This window comes from Pan paniscus, chromosome 9 (genome assembly GCF_029289425.2).
Source record: "Pan paniscus chromosome 9, NHGRI_mPanPan1-v2.0_pri, whole genome shotgun sequence".
Classification (NCBI taxonomy): domain Eukaryota; kingdom Metazoa; phylum Chordata; class Mammalia; order Primates; family Hominidae; genus Pan; species Pan paniscus.
The window spans coordinates 88,213,485-88,229,326 of record NC_073258.2 but is presented as its reverse complement, the minus strand read 5'-3'; the positions used below and the strand labels follow the sequence as shown (position 1 = coordinate 88,229,326).

At 32.5% G+C, this 15,842-nt stretch overlaps 1 protein-coding gene across 6 annotated transcripts in view; it reads right to left on the bottom strand.

Moving 5' to 3' along the window:
- Positions 1 to 1,108: 1,108 nt before the first annotated feature.
- TMEM135 (transmembrane protein 135) overlaps positions 1,109 to 15,842 on the bottom strand; it is a 273,828-nt gene continuing 259,094 nt past the window's right edge. For all 6 annotated transcript variants that reach the window (XM_055093835.2, XM_003832984.5, XM_003832983.5 and 3 more), the window contains 6 exons: positions 14,935 to 15,102; positions 11,136 to 11,199; positions 10,085 to 10,161; positions 6,388 to 6,486; positions 5,258 to 5,325; positions 1,109 to 3,438 (listed from right to left, as the gene is read on the bottom strand). In XM_055093835.2, the coding sequence (XP_054949810.1) occupies positions 3,306 to 3,438; positions 5,258 to 5,325; positions 6,388 to 6,486; positions 10,085 to 10,161; positions 11,136 to 11,199; positions 14,935 to 15,102 (609 nt within the window). In that variant the 3' untranslated portion in view covers positions 1,109 to 3,305. The remainder of the gene's footprint in view (positions 3,439 to 5,257; positions 5,326 to 6,387; positions 6,487 to 10,084; positions 10,162 to 11,135; positions 11,200 to 14,934; positions 15,103 to 15,842) is intronic.

Below are 15,842 nucleotides of genomic sequence, written 5' to 3'. Positions count from 1 at the left end.
GACAACATAGCAACACCTTGTTTCTACAAAAATAAATAAATAAAATAAATATTAGCCAGGCATGGTGGCACATGCCTGTTGTCCCAGCTATTAGAGACTGAGGGGAAATAATTGCTTGAACCAAGGAATTTGAGGTTTCAATGAGCTATGATTGCACCACTGTACTCCAACCCGGGCAGCAGAGCTAGACCTCAACTCAAAAAATAAAAAAATAAATCGCACGGAGAATTTAAGGAATCTCTGGGCTAATAATTTCTCTGCTCCAAAAACAGCATTTGGGCCATTGCTCCAGTGGTCAGTTCCCTTCAGTCCCACAAGAAGCTTCCTAATTAGCACCAAGGGAGAGGTTGTGACACAGGCAAGTGGACGAAGCTCCCTGAGAGTAAAGGACATTGCTTTTCATTACCTATGAAATGTAGAGCACACAGAAGCTCAGGGATATGATAAAATATAAGCAGGAAACAATTACGTCAGCATTAACAACTAAATGAAATGTTAGCCTAGATACAATCTACAAGGACATGAACACTCGAGCACAACAAGAAAATACTGTGTGACATTTGCTCAGTTTGGATTCCATCAAAAACATACATGTTCAGTCTAATAAAAGTTCATTATAAAATCTGAGAGCCAAAAAAATATAAAATTCTAAATTAAATAACAACTGACTAAACAATGAATGAAGGCAAAAAATAAACTAGATATCAACTGAGTGATGACTATGCTTATAGTTCAAGAAAAAAGTTACAGAAGCAAAAGCAGAATTTATGGGAAAATAAAACTAAACCAAAGGTGTTACTTCAAAAATGAGTAATAAAATGGATCCTGAAATTATTTGATGAAAAACTGTTGAGAATTGAATAGATTTGAGACAATCTGTTATCTTGCAAACTCAATCTTTACTCGGTTGCTACTAGTTCTAGGATTTTATTAAAACAGAAAATAGCAACGAAATGACCATAATACCACTGCCCCAAATGCACGGTTTTTCAATCTCAATCTATATAAAAACGTCAGAAAGACTAAGGGGATATATTATTGTTTACTGTAATCAGTTCCAGTGAAAACTTACCATTTCTTCAGGATATAAATAAACTTAAAAAACATATTTTGGAATGCAGAGATCTATTTTACTTTATTTATAATGCCAAAAAGTTGTCAATCAATACCTGATTAGTTAGAGGTAGAAAGGTAATCATTCTGATTGTCTTCAAAAACACAAAGTTTCTTTGTGTTTGCTCAAACAACTACACTTTGCAGTCTGTCCCAATGAAATCAAACTGGACTTCTCAATCCACCCCTGCAAATTGGTTATTCACTCAACCTATACATTCATCATTGTATTCTGCTTCATGATAGCTATTTCATTTTACATTTTACATAAAATTTAAAAAAATGACTGCAATTTATAAAAATGAAAAAGTAAATTGTAGAAATACACCTTTTTGACCAGCAAAATTTTACTAAACAATCTCAGCAAATTTCGTAATTCATCTTTCAATATCACAGTCTTTTAATGTCAATGAAAACAATAATTTATGAATTAAAACATCTTTTTAAACCTGACAGGAAAATATATAAGCACAATTTCTGGATAAAGAAAATGAGGTGCAGTTCCCAGGGCTTTAGTACTTCATTTTAAACAGTAAACACAGTACCAACCATCATTTTGATTCCAGTGAATAAAAAGTTAAGATTAAATTTATTAATCAACTTTGAAGTCTGAAACCAAAATGATTCTTTAACAGCATTGCCAAATAAACAGGTCAGTTCTATAAAACTAATCATAATGCCAAATTTTGACCAAATGATAAAGTGGCTCTGTTACCATGGTACCAGAGTCTGTCTTTTTGGTGGGTTTCTGTTTGCCGTAACAACCAAGGATTGAATTACATTTAAGCAGAAGTATACAAGGCTTGATGAAATTGAATATGAGGGATTAAGCATTTTTAAAGTATGGGTTATAATTCCTTTTGCAACACAAGTTCTACTGCATAATTTGCACTGGCCTAAAAACTTTTTAGCAACAAAATGTATTTTAAAAATATCATCATCCCTACATGTTACATTAACTGTAGACCACTTCAGCTCTTTATTAACATAGAAAAGTATAACTTTTCCCTGAAAAACTGTAAATAGTGACCATATTTCAATCACAGCTGTCCTGAACTACTCTCATTATCAGCAGGACTTTATGGTGTCACCTCTTTATTCTAACAGTAAAAATGGTGACAATGATATTCAAGAAGGTTGGAGAACCTGAATGGAATTAGTGACAAATGGACTTTTTAAACAACCACTGGATTTTTACAGTGTTTTCAGGTGCAAAACATCCATTACATAAGTTAAACAGCTGAGAGGACACAAACTGCCAACTTGCCAAGACTACTTTGTTCCATAGGATTTTGATCCCTTCTAATACAACAATGGCATATAAACTGAGCTATGAAGGATTATGTCCATATAAATGAAAACAAACATCATAAACCTATAGGAAGTTTAAAAGTTTTGTTTTTAAATATTCAAGTGTAATACTTCTGTGAAAGATTAAAACATACATTTCAACTTTATCAGATGTGTCCATTTCCATTTGCCCCTAACTTGCCATTAGCACATAGGTTCACTGGGCTGCCAAATAGCCCAATTAACTGGTCATGAAGAGAGATGATGTTATTAGTTGAAAAAAAGCATGGATACCACGACATTTATCCAAATGGTATGAGACCCATCTTTGCATCCCTGAAGTAAGAATGGCCACTTCTCCAATTAAATTGCTCTACACGAAAGCAGCACTGTCCGTGGAGAGTTACTTCAAATCTATAACATTCCACTACTACAGATACCAATTCAAAACTTTAAAAAAATATATAGACCAAATCCATGTACCCGTGATCCTTTGTAAATCCTAAAATGTAGAAATAATCCTAATTTTAATCAAGAATTATATTGGAATGAACTAAAGACATCTTTTAAAGTAATTTTAAGTGTACTCTTGTTTGTTATTACACTTCTATGTAGATTATATAATATTGCTTGTGGACATAATTTGATCAATAATATATAATAATGTCAGTCACTACAGTGATCCAGAATCTTATTCTGGCTATGGAGGAAGCTTAATTATTAAGCAACATCTTCCTAAAAAGCTTCTGAATTTCTGATTCATAAGAAAAACAAAACAAATGAAAAGAGTATCTCTAACTGAAATAACACTGAAGTTCAAGCTTGGGCCCCCTCCTTTGTGTTCAACATAATTAACTCTTCAAGATGAAACATTTAGTCACATTAATAAATTACAGTCATCTTCAGGAAAACTCTGTGGGCAACTCTGGTGTTACAGTTGTGTATCTTGGATCCAACCTGGGGATGAAATCCTGAAAGTGTTTAGATGCACCAGTACCAAAAACATCAAGGACTTTTCGGTTCATGACAGCAAATCTGTAAAACAAAGAATACAGTAAACAAGTATTAATATAGTTTATAAAATAAAATAATTCATTTTAGTTGACTTATCTTTTGTGGGATGGGAAAGCAGAAAAGGCTAACGTGGCAAAGGATCTAAATTCAATGGCAGATTCAAGTCACATGAAGGCTCTTCTTCGAGATACACTGTCTCATATTTTATTTAAAGAGATAATCCAGTTAGGATTAAGGATTAAAGAGATAATCCCCAGATCTGAAACCGCAGAGATTACAACCATTATTTTAAACCCTTCTAGAATTCTTTCCACTAGACTGTATCAAATAGAAAATTAGGTTCATTATTATTTTTATGATGAATGAATTCACAGGAAACTAAACAATAAATGAGCTAACATTACCAATGAGGCAAAAGCATTAAAAGTAATTTCTCTCATAATTGACACCTTAATGTCTCACAATCAAATGAAAACACATTCAAATGTGCAAACATTTAATGACTAAAAGGCAAACAGCATATAGGTTTTCAAATGTTTAATAGACACAACACAGTAAAAACATACCCTAATGTTATCCATTACCTAACCTAAGATATATAACATTTTTTAAACACACAAATTTAGCTAATGTACAGGATAGACCTTCTGGGTCTCTGTGCTTATTCACAAGCATTTCCTTTCTGGAGAAAACAGCTGAATGAAATTAGTTTTGAATCATTGGCCAGCATTATTCTGAGAGCCTATAAATGTGACTTTCAGTACTTTTCCAAAGTAAGTTCCCTTCCAAAATAATCAACTAGTAAAACTTATTAATGTGCAGAAAACTAAATGACAAAAAATGATTAAACAATAACAATATAAAGGATCTACAGTGACATGGATAAGAGGGAAAGTTCTGAAGCCAGACTGCCTGGTTTATGTTCCAGCTCCTTCATTTACTGAGTGACTCTGGCAAGCTATCTAACCCCTTTGTACATTCTAGTTTCCTCATATGTAAAACAGGGATAATAATAGAACCTAACTCTTACAGTTAGGATTTAAGGATTAAATGCATATTTATGTATACATGGATATTGTATGTGTGCCTCTTAAAACCATATGTTGGACATTGTCAGCACTATACTAGTATTTGCTATTATTATTAATAATGATAGTAATTAATACATGCAATTTACCCAGCGCTACTATAAGCATCTTAATTTTCCTACAACCATACAATGTATGCATTATTGTTTCATTGTAGACCGAAAAAAACTTAGGCTCACGAGGGTAAATAATTTTCCATAGTAACACAGCTGAAGGTAGCAGAGCTGGAATCAAACTTAGGTCTGTCTGACTCCAATGCCCATGCTCTTTCTATTAGGTCAAAATGCGTCCCAAAGAATTAGATTAAGATCAGGGGAGAAAACAAAACAAAGCAAAAATGATATGTAAGGTAGAGGAACATATACTTACAACAAGAAGCAATACAATATGACTATTTCCAAAATGGAAATCAGTTAATTATGTGGAGATGATCTTTAATGAATCTGTTTAATATTTTTAATCAAAAAGAAATGGACAGTGATTCAAATAGTCAGACTTAAGTATTTATGTAGCAGCTAATTAGTAGTTAGCAAATCAACATGATATTAATCTAGACCACTTAAAACATCTACAATAATATAGGGAAAAGAATAGTCAGAATAATGCTCACTCAAAAAACGCCCCATGTTATTCTTAGTTAAGTTGCTCATATTTTATTTATATATAAATACCTACTTTACCACTGAAAGAATATTCCCTCAAAAAGATAAAACTACTCATAATATTTTTAAGAAAACTGCATAGTCACTTACTTGCCCTTGGTGAGTCTTAAAAGGAACTTCCAGTAAGATGGTCTCAAAGTCTGAACTTCCATGACAGCCTAAGAATATTAAATTTGAGAATTCTTTTAGTAAATATAAATGAAAACTGAAAGTGATGAAATACACAAAGGTGTATTGATGTTTAAGTTGGTAACTATCAAGAATTTTTGTAAATATGCCTTCAAATAAAAATGTTGCTTTTGGCTGGGCACGGTGGCTCACACCTGTAATCTCAGCACTTGGGGAGGCCGAGGCGGGCAGATCACCTGAGATCAGGAGCTCGAGACCAGCCTAACCAACATGGAGAAAACCCGTCTCTACTGAAAATACAAAAATTAGCCAGGCGTGGTGGTGCATGCCTGTAATCCCAGCTACTTGGGAGGCTGAGGCAGGAGAATCACTTGAACCCAGGAGGCAGAGGTTGCAGTGAGCTGAGATCATGCCATTGCACTCCAGCCTGGACAAGAGCAAAATTCCATCTCAAAAAAAAAAAAAAGTTGCTTTTGAAATAATAATTAAGTGAATAGTCATTATCAGGAAGCATTTACTGAGATATTGATACTTCATTAGTTTTAATGAGTTTTTCAAGCTGGCAGCATTTTATGAGAAAGAGCAAATAAAAGTTTTCCCAAAAATTTTACAACAGCCCTAACACCATTAATGTCAATAATAATGGTTACAGAATTTAGAGATTGAACAATGCTTATATGAAACTAGTTCTTCCCCATCCTCCTTCTGAATAATATTGGAGAAATGCAATTATTTATATTTATGCCTATTATCAGCATATCCCTATTATCCTTTTTTTTTAATCAAAGGGAAGGATAATTAAATTGGGGCATTCTTCCCAAGGTACTGGAATAATAATTTACTTATAAATTGTACTCTATTAAAACCTAAAAATTGGTGTACTCATAAAAAGGACCTAGCGCATTAGGTTAACATTAATGATTAGAAGCTTGTAAGCTATCTTGCTGAAAAAAAACAAAACAAAACAAAAAAGAAGCTTAAAATGTAATACTGTAAATAGAAATGTTCCCAGAGTTTGTTTTTCCCCATTTGATTAACATACATTAGAAACAGGAATCATTCAATTTCTCATTTCAAAAAGTTATACTTACTGCCTGGAAGCAAATTGCTGTAGAGATGGAATAGATGATAGTATCTGCATGAGGAAAATAGGGAACCTTCCCTGCTTCAATGCCTTTGAAATACATTGTCTGCAAAACAAGCATAAGACAAGAGTTATAAAGAAAAAACCTCAGCATTAATAACATAGTTGACCATTGTGCTCCCTGCCTACAACCTTTCTGAATCCTAATACTCCCTTCAGAGCTCAAACGATGTCACATTTTTCATAATGATGTTAAGGGTCAGCCCTTCCCTTTCCCTCACAGTTTTGCTCCAAATCCCAGCTTCAAGTAGTAGTACTTTTCTGTAAATTCAGTAGCATTTTATTTCTGCTTTTTAAATGATATTTACTCTTCAATGCTTTCTGTACAGTGCTCATGTGTTCTCTTCCCTGATAGATCTGTTCATCCTTTATTAATTTATTCAGTAAACATTTAATGGTGTCTACATGCCGGGCACTATTCTCCACAAAATAAAGAATATAAATAGGATGAGAACTCAAAAGAAGTCACTGACAGGTGGCAACAGCCTTCTCTTCTTCAACTTTGCATGATCTTCAGTACCTAACCTAGAACATGGCATTAAAATATTTGCTAAGTAAATCTGACTCTTTTTAAATTATATCCCAACTGAACTGCCATAAAAAGAATCATCAAGATCTATATAAGATACCATAACCAAAGAGCAAAGCAACAAAGGAAATGATAAGGTGGATACTTTACATACAAATCAATCCAAAAGTATATACTGAGGATTAAATGTACATAATGTGTATAAGAGACTGGGATATATGAGAATTTGTAAGATATATACCAAGTTATAATCTATTTTGGAAACAAGATAAATAATTATACATTGACCATTATTTTGAGAAAAATATGTAACAGTGTATTGCAAGATAGAGATACATTGTGCTGTATTCATGTTGAAGATTTAATTCAGATGTGGTAGAACTGCGTCACAGAAATGTTAAGTGAAACAGCTATTTCCCAATAGATAGAATAACTGCGTTTCTAATTATTTATTATAAAATTCATTTAATAAACCAGATTCTAAGTTAATGAAGGACAGAAACCATATCCTATACTTCTATATTCTTTCCAGTACCTAGCACAGTAATGAGAACATAATATATACTAAATAAATATATGCATTTGACTCAGAGGTTCCTAGAAAACAATGGTCTATACAGTTGATTTTTATATCATTTTCACTGTACAGTAATAGAACATTTTAATATAAAATTAACTTCAATCATAGAAAAATGATTGTCTATTACAACAGAGCAATGAATTCCACAAAAAGACATAGCAAGCTTAAATTTCTAATATCCTATTTAAAAAAAAAAAAGTCTGCATCACCATAGTTTATATGCCAGTTTCTTTTGCCAGGATCAGATATGGCCTGATGACACAAGAAACAGAGAGATACCATTCCTTGCCTTAAAAAACTCAGGCCACTTAGCTGTAAAATACCTTTAATAAACTAGATCTCAATATTGGTTTCCTCTTGTGTTAAAGAATATATTTTTGCCACCTAAGGATTATTTTCTTTCTCTCAGTTCCCTTTTCCTCTCCATTAGCAAGTCTTGCCAATTCTACTCTTAAACATACACCAAATCTGTATAGTTCTCTCCATCTCTACTGCTATCATCCTGGTGCAAGCCACCATTTCCTGACACAGACTAACTGTTCTCTCAGCTTCGATCCTGCCTCCCTCTAAATAGTGGCCAAAATGTTCTTCTTAAAATGTGAATTAAATACTGTCATTTCCGTGCTTAAAACTCTTCAGTGGTTTCCAGTGCACTGAGAAAAAAACAAATTCTTTACCCCAGCTTTTAAAATCCTACATGATGGTCTGGCTCCTGCCTGTCCTCCTGATTTCATGATGTATATATTCTCTCAATCTCTCTCTCTTTCTCTGTTTCTCTCTCTGTCTCTCTCTCTCTCTCTCTCACACACACACACACACACACACATATTTGGGTAAAGCAAGTTATTAAACAAGTTAAATAAAATCTACACTCTTAACTTTGAATTAGAAATATCACTATGCTCCAAATGTATTTTCTGTTTCTAAAAAGCAAGGGGAGGGAGATTCTCTAGCTCCATTCACTGCGAAAGCCAAGAATCAATAACTAGCCTGGGAGCAAATAACCTCTAGCACCTGGACTGAAATCTTTAAATACCATTTCCCACTAAAACAAACTAGGACCCATTACAGAGAAGACTGATTCTATGTCTGAGGCAGAAAATGTCCCAGATGAGCCCGGAATATATTGTCTTACAGCAAGAAAGCTATCAAAGATAATGGCGTTATGTTACAACAAAGAGGAGTCAACTTAAGGAAGCTCTCATGGCCAAAGATGGGAACAATTTGAGCATAATGAAAATAAATCATATATGTTAAACTCCAAATCTTCATAACGATACTTTAAAAATAAAGACTCATGGGTCAACTTTGCAGGATGCTAAGGTACTAACTCATTCTAAACACTGGTAATTAAAAATGAACTAATCAAGCATTTTATTTTGACTTTCCAGAACAACGTATTTCAGAGTAACCAAATAGTTGAAAAGGAAAAATGCTTTTAGAACAATTTCAGCTAATAAACACAGAATAAACAGTAATAGTATTTTTCATCATTTTGCAACTCTTAATGAAATAATGAATCCCAGGGATAATTATTAACAGCTGCTAAAACCAATAGCTATAAGGCTACTGGGGAACCTTATGTTGGCTCTATCAACACCTAAGCCCATTGATCAATCTTAGCATCACAAAAAGAGAGAGAACCAGACATTTTTGTGCCTCGTCATGTGACGCAATTGGAAGTTCACATACACAGTAAATGTGAAGTATGGCTGTTAACTCCTACAAAAATTTAAACCTGAATTTGCTTAGGCCTCAAGATCTAGTTAACAACTAAAAAAATTTATGAGTCAAAGAAACATGTTAAACAACAACAGTGAGGGTGCAATCAGCAAAATCCAGAATTTGGGAAATTCCATGAACTAATAACCTACATCTTCAACAAATAAATGTCAAGGAAGAAGGAGGAGGAGGAGGAGAAGGAAGAGGAGGAGGAGGAGGAGGAAGAAAAGCAGTAGCAGCAGTAGTAGGGGGGTAACTATTATAAACTAAAAGAAACTTTGTTTGGAACTTGATTAAAATAAAATGATTGCAAAAACATATTTATAAGATAATCAGTGAAGACTCTAATTGGATATATTAGTATGGAATTACTGGGAGGGTTTTAATGTATGATAATGATACTGTGGTATTGTTGATTTGTTTTGAAAAAGCCTTTAGCCTTTATTCTTTAAGGAGTCTTTATGCTGAAATTTTTTTAAGGATGAAATTATATAGTGTCTGGGATTGGCTTTAAAAATAACTCAATACCTGTGGGGTTGAGGAGTATAGATGAAAGGAGACTGGCCAAATACTGATAACTGTTGAAGCTGCATGATGGATGCATGAGGGTTAATTACACTACTCTTTCTATACTTAATGTATATTTGAAAATAACACACACACAAAGAAAAACACAGGGGAATCAACTTTGCAAATACTTTTAGAGGATTAAAATTTATGTTTGCCATTGGGATATATATTTGCTGCTAAAACAGTCAGCAGCTAAAAGCTTTATATTCTTTGGAACTATTCATGCATAAAAATTTCGCTTACCTCTACCAATTTGGACGCTAAATACATGGAAATTGTTGTGCTTTTATAAAACATCATTGATATACCTGCCAAAAATCCTGAAACAAGAAATAAGAAATAACTGATAAGATCGCAGAGTATTTATTTGTTATTATGTCATCAGAAATGTTAATTCACTTACATAGAATCAGCACTATCTCTTGTTACAACACAATCAAGGACAGTAATATACCAGATGACATTAAAATGGGGTGAGATATTATTGCATATTTTTAAATTTAAAAAATTGATATTCAGAGTTAGAAATAAACAGTTCTGATTTATGTATAACAAGAAGCTTTACATTTCTATTTTAACTTTAAAGTGGAGTGGTCTTGCCAAATACAATTTAAAAACATAATTTTTCAAAGCCTCTTGGTCCCTTTTCGATTTTAAGTGGAAATATTTATTCATATATTCTCCTAATATTAAATAGCTCAAATGATGGTTAGTGCTATCACAATACTTCTCTCCATAGCACTGCTTTCATTATATAAATGGAAAACCAAGGCCAGGGGAGGAGGGGAGGTGTCGAATACTAATAACTAAGGTTATTCCTAATAAATGCCTGATAAATTATCTATTTAATTTAATACATACATTGCACTTATAGAAAATAATATTTAGATTTTTTAATAAAATGATTAAGTTCCTTTAAAAAGTTATTATGAAAATATAGGTCATTTTCCAGTGGTAAAAATAGAATTTTCAATGAAATCTACTTGAACTTCCATTAATCACTTATACGGCAAATATAAGGCTTTATGTTCTTTTGTGACACATTTGCTAGGATTTATGGCCTATAGCAGGACAGATACCCAAGCCATTATATTGCCAACTCAAAACATCAGATGGCAACAGTGCCTTGATATGTTAAACATCACAAAGTATTTGGACAAGTGCCTCAACTGGAATTCTATTACGATAGAGAAAGGAAGATTCATAGAAATTGGATGAATTGGATGGTATTTCCAATTCATTCCTACCACTGATTAATACAATAATAACCATTCATTTTTTATTATTGCTTTACCAGCTATAATAGCATGTAGTTCATCATCTAAGTTTCTGATCCAGCGCAGGAAGCAACTAGTACCCTAGTTAAGGAGAAAATACAATGACTTCAGTTATTTTATTTCTAGAATTAAAAGCATAAAATAAAAACAACTATAATGAATAAATTCATCAGATTACCTTGCAGGCCAATTAGTGATCTCATCTAACTCAAACTGCATATATGATTGGAAAACTTATGAACAATAATATTTTATAAAGTTATTACTCTATAGACTCTATTAAGAAATTACACATAATATTTTTATTGTACTGATTTTGCAAAATAAATCCATAAATCCCACTTTTGCCTAGCTATCGAATGCTGGGAAAAGCATCACTCCCATTTTAACAAGAACAAAAAGCTGGCTAAACTACAAGTCTGTCAGGCCACAATTCTATACCCAGAGAAAATATTTCTTAAAACTGAAGGTGAAACAAAGATTTTTTCCAGACAGATAAAAGCTGAGAAAATCCACCACCAGCAGATCTGAGTTCACAGAAATGTTAAAGGTAGAAGGAATATGACACCAGACAAAAATTTAGAACTATGAAAAGAAATGCAGAGTTCTGGAAATAGAAAAGTGAAGGTAAACTTAGAAGACATATTTTTCTTATCTTTACTTGCACTAAAAGTGAATTAACTATCTAAAATAGGGGTCAGCAAACTATGGCTCACTAGCCAAATCTGGCCTGCTACTTGTTTTTATATGGCTCAGGAGCTAATAATCATTTTTACAGTCTTAAAAAATGAAAAATAAATCAAAAGAATGACAACATCTTATAATGTGAAAATTACATCAAGTTCTAATTATAGTGTGATAAAGTTTTATTGAAACGCAGCCACACTTGTTCATTTATATATTGTCTATAGCTGCTTTCACACTGTAACAGCAGAGCTGGGTAGTTATGACAGAGACCATATGGTCACAAAGCCTAATAGTCATGATCTGGCTCTTCACAGAAAAAGTGTGTTGACCTCTGATCTAAAACAAAAATAGTAACAACATATTGTGGAGTGTATAAAATATATAAAGATAAACGATAAATGTTAAATCCTATAACAAAGGATGGGAAGGAGAAATTCAAAGTACAGTGTTGTAAGGTCTGACACTGTATGTGAAGTAGTATAACATTACTTGAAGATTGGCTGATACATTAAAAATGTATATTATAAAATGTTAAGGCAGCCACTAAATTAAAGCAAGTACAAATAATAAGGCAATAGTGAAGCTAGAATGGAGCCATAGTAAAATACACAATCAATCCAGAAGGCCAAAAAAGAAAAAAGAAAGAGGAAGAAAAAAAGGAACAAATAAAAAACAACTAACATGAAAGTAGGTTTAAACTCAATCACATCATAAACTATATATGTTTACATATAATACATTATATGTAAACAGTATAAACATGCCAATTAGAAGACAGAGATGATCAGATTCTATAAGAAAGAAAGGGCCAACTCTCTGCAGCCTAAAAGAAACCAGTTTTTCAAACAAAGACAGAAAAAGTGAAAGAATGGAAACATTATAACATCAAACAATAATTTTGAAAAGTTGAAGTAGCTATATTAATATTAAACATAGACTATAAAACAATGAATATTACCAGAGATAAAGAGGAACCTTACCAAATTTTTAAAAAAGGGTCAGTTAACCAAGAAACAGAAAAAACAAGGTTTATTTGCCTGCTCTTCTCTTAAGATTCTTATAAAGATACTATAGCACAGGCAATTTGTTTTTGAAAAATCACATACAGTTTTTGAACACACCACATGAATATTTCCTGAGATTTTCTGACCCAGTTGTATTTTTGTTACTTTAATACCATTTGTTTGTATTACCTAAGTAAATAAATAGTAACAGAAATGAAAAATAAAAAAGCAAAACAAAACACACTCTGAGATAAGCTAGATGGCAGAGAATAACCAACCTGGGGCTAAAAATGTTGGTGATAAACCACATGTAAACAGTTAAGAGTTTACGTTAAGAATAAATACAAATGCTATAACGTGAGAAATTTTTTTAAATGTGAATATAAACATGCAATTACCAATAATCTGTCCTTAACTCTTGTATATTCAAATACATTAGTAATGCTTCTTAGTCAAACCATATTGAAAATGTTTTTAATATTAGTAATATTTCATAACAAGTGATTCATTATCTATAGTTTATTATTCCTCCTTTCCATTTCAAAATATTTTATCCATACCTACCTTTTATGAGTAAATTTTTACAGAAAACAACACTGTCCATGTTACCCTAAATAATTCCAGAATTGAGTTTTCCCATCATTAATTTTCTCTGCATTTAACAACAAAAAGTGTGTATATGTGTACGTATATATATATATATACACACCCACAGAATATATTCTTCTTTCAATATATTTATTAAAATATACATTAAAACAGTCAAAGAAATAAAGTATGAATAAAATATATATTTATAATTTTTTTGTAGACAGAGGGAAGGTAGACAAATCTCATCTACAAAAATGCACACTCCTTTAATGTCCTTAATTCATTAGTCAGACATATTGGAATGCCTGCTGCATGTTCCTGCAAAATGAGACACAATCCCTGTGCTCAAAACACATATCTTTTATAGAGTAAAATTAAGGCAAAAGTAAGCAATTTGTGATTGTAGATTTAAAAAAAAATCTATTTTTTTCACAGTCATAGAGGCTGGGAGTTCAAAGATCACGGTACGCTCAAGGTTCGCTCCTTCTCTCTTCATGGCTAGCAGATGGCCACCTTCTCCCTGTGTCCTCACATGGTCATTCCTCTGTGTGTGTTTATGTTCTAATCTCCTTTTTTTTTTTTTAATTGCAACTTTTTTTTTAGATTCGGGGGATACATATGCAGGTTTGTTACAGGGGTATATTGTGTGGTGCTGAGGTTTGGGGTATAATTGATCCCAATACCCAGGCATTAGTTTTTCAATCCTTGCCCTGCTCCCTCCCTCTCTCCTCTAGAAGCGCCCAGTGACTTCTGTTGTCATCTTTATGTCCATGTGTTAGGTCAACATTAATTAACACACTTTACCATTTAGAGATTATATTCAGATTTAGAATCTTTTAAGCGTTTAATAAAATATGATTTACATATTAGTGATTCCATTGTGCAAAAGGCCATCACTTAAAGTTGCAGAGTACTAGGTTAAGAATGATCTCTACATATATATTTAGGTGTGGGCTTATATATGTATGGACACTTTTATAGGAACATACAGAATGGGGTGGAAGACTGTGAACTCTGGTTATTTGAGACAGTGTAGTAGGAACTGTGAGTGGGTGGAAGAAGGAACCTAAGTCATTGCTTATATAAGTTACAATAGAAAATCCTCACCGATTCTATCAAGTGTTTATTTCAGCTAGAAAGATCTGAAATACATTTAAATTAATAACCAGGCAGTAAATATGATAAAAAAAAAATAAGCCAGGCATATTAATATCATTTTTGATATTGGAAATATCCAAAAAATTCATATTTTCTGAGTGTCTATATATTGAAAAAGAAAATGAGTCTGACAATGTGTAATACCATATGTAAATGCAAACATGTCTACACATTCGAGTATATTAAATAATATTTTAAAAGAAGAAATTTCTGTACCCTCACTTCCCAATATATTGTATAGATTTGGTTATGTCAAGATATGTATGACTATTCCAGAAAGAAGCATTAAAAAATAAGTGAACTAAGGCCATCTCTCATTCTAACAATAGCAATGTTATTTATTTCCCATTTTTCTTTCCTCTTCTAAAAGCCTTACCTTGTATATACTAACAAAAGAGCCAAGAAAAGCTCCAAGCTGGAAGTTTTCTTTATTGTAGAAGAGAGAAAGTAGCCGAGATGGCTGTGTAAACAGATGCCTAAATGCAGAAGGGATTCGGAGGCAACACTGGATCAAGTACCCCACGCTAAACATTCTGATGAAACCCTAGAGGAAATTTGAAGAAAAAACCTGATTTACAAACAAATTTTGAAGTTTTTGATAGAATACAAATTTTACCATCTCAAAATAGAAACAAGACAAAACAAATTTAATCTAAGTTTATAGCACAGCAAAATAAAGCCTTAAAACCTCAAACAATAATTTTAAAACAATTACCTTAAAAATAAGAGTGAAATCTTGGAATGAGTTTACTTTCTTTGATTTACAAAGACTTAAAAAGTCTCACAAGCACTGGCCAATCTTGCCTATGCACCAAAATTCCATTTCTTGACATTTTGTTGACAATAATCAGGATTTTAAATTCCTAAACCACAAATGGGTTTTACATACAAAAGCACTAAAATTCCAAAAACTACTTAATAAAACCAAATGCTCTTGAAAATGTTAACAGAAAACTGCTCTTAATGATTAGCATGAGTAGGGATTATTTTCATAGAAAAATATTTTCATTATTTGTTCAGACCTTTGGTGCTAACTTTTACAATGGTCAGGTAAGAAGAACTTCCAGGGGGCAGGGGGTGCAGAATTATATCTAGGTTTTCATTCCTGTGCTCCACTATGTCGGGCTAAAACATCTCTAGGGAGGAGTAGCTTTAAAGTATATTAAACTAAATTTGAAAAAGCAAACCCACTACAAATCCATATTTGCTGTCAACATTTCTCTATATTTCCTTCAACTGTCCATAGCGCAAAAGAGATTTGGAGAGGATGACTATTACTGGTCA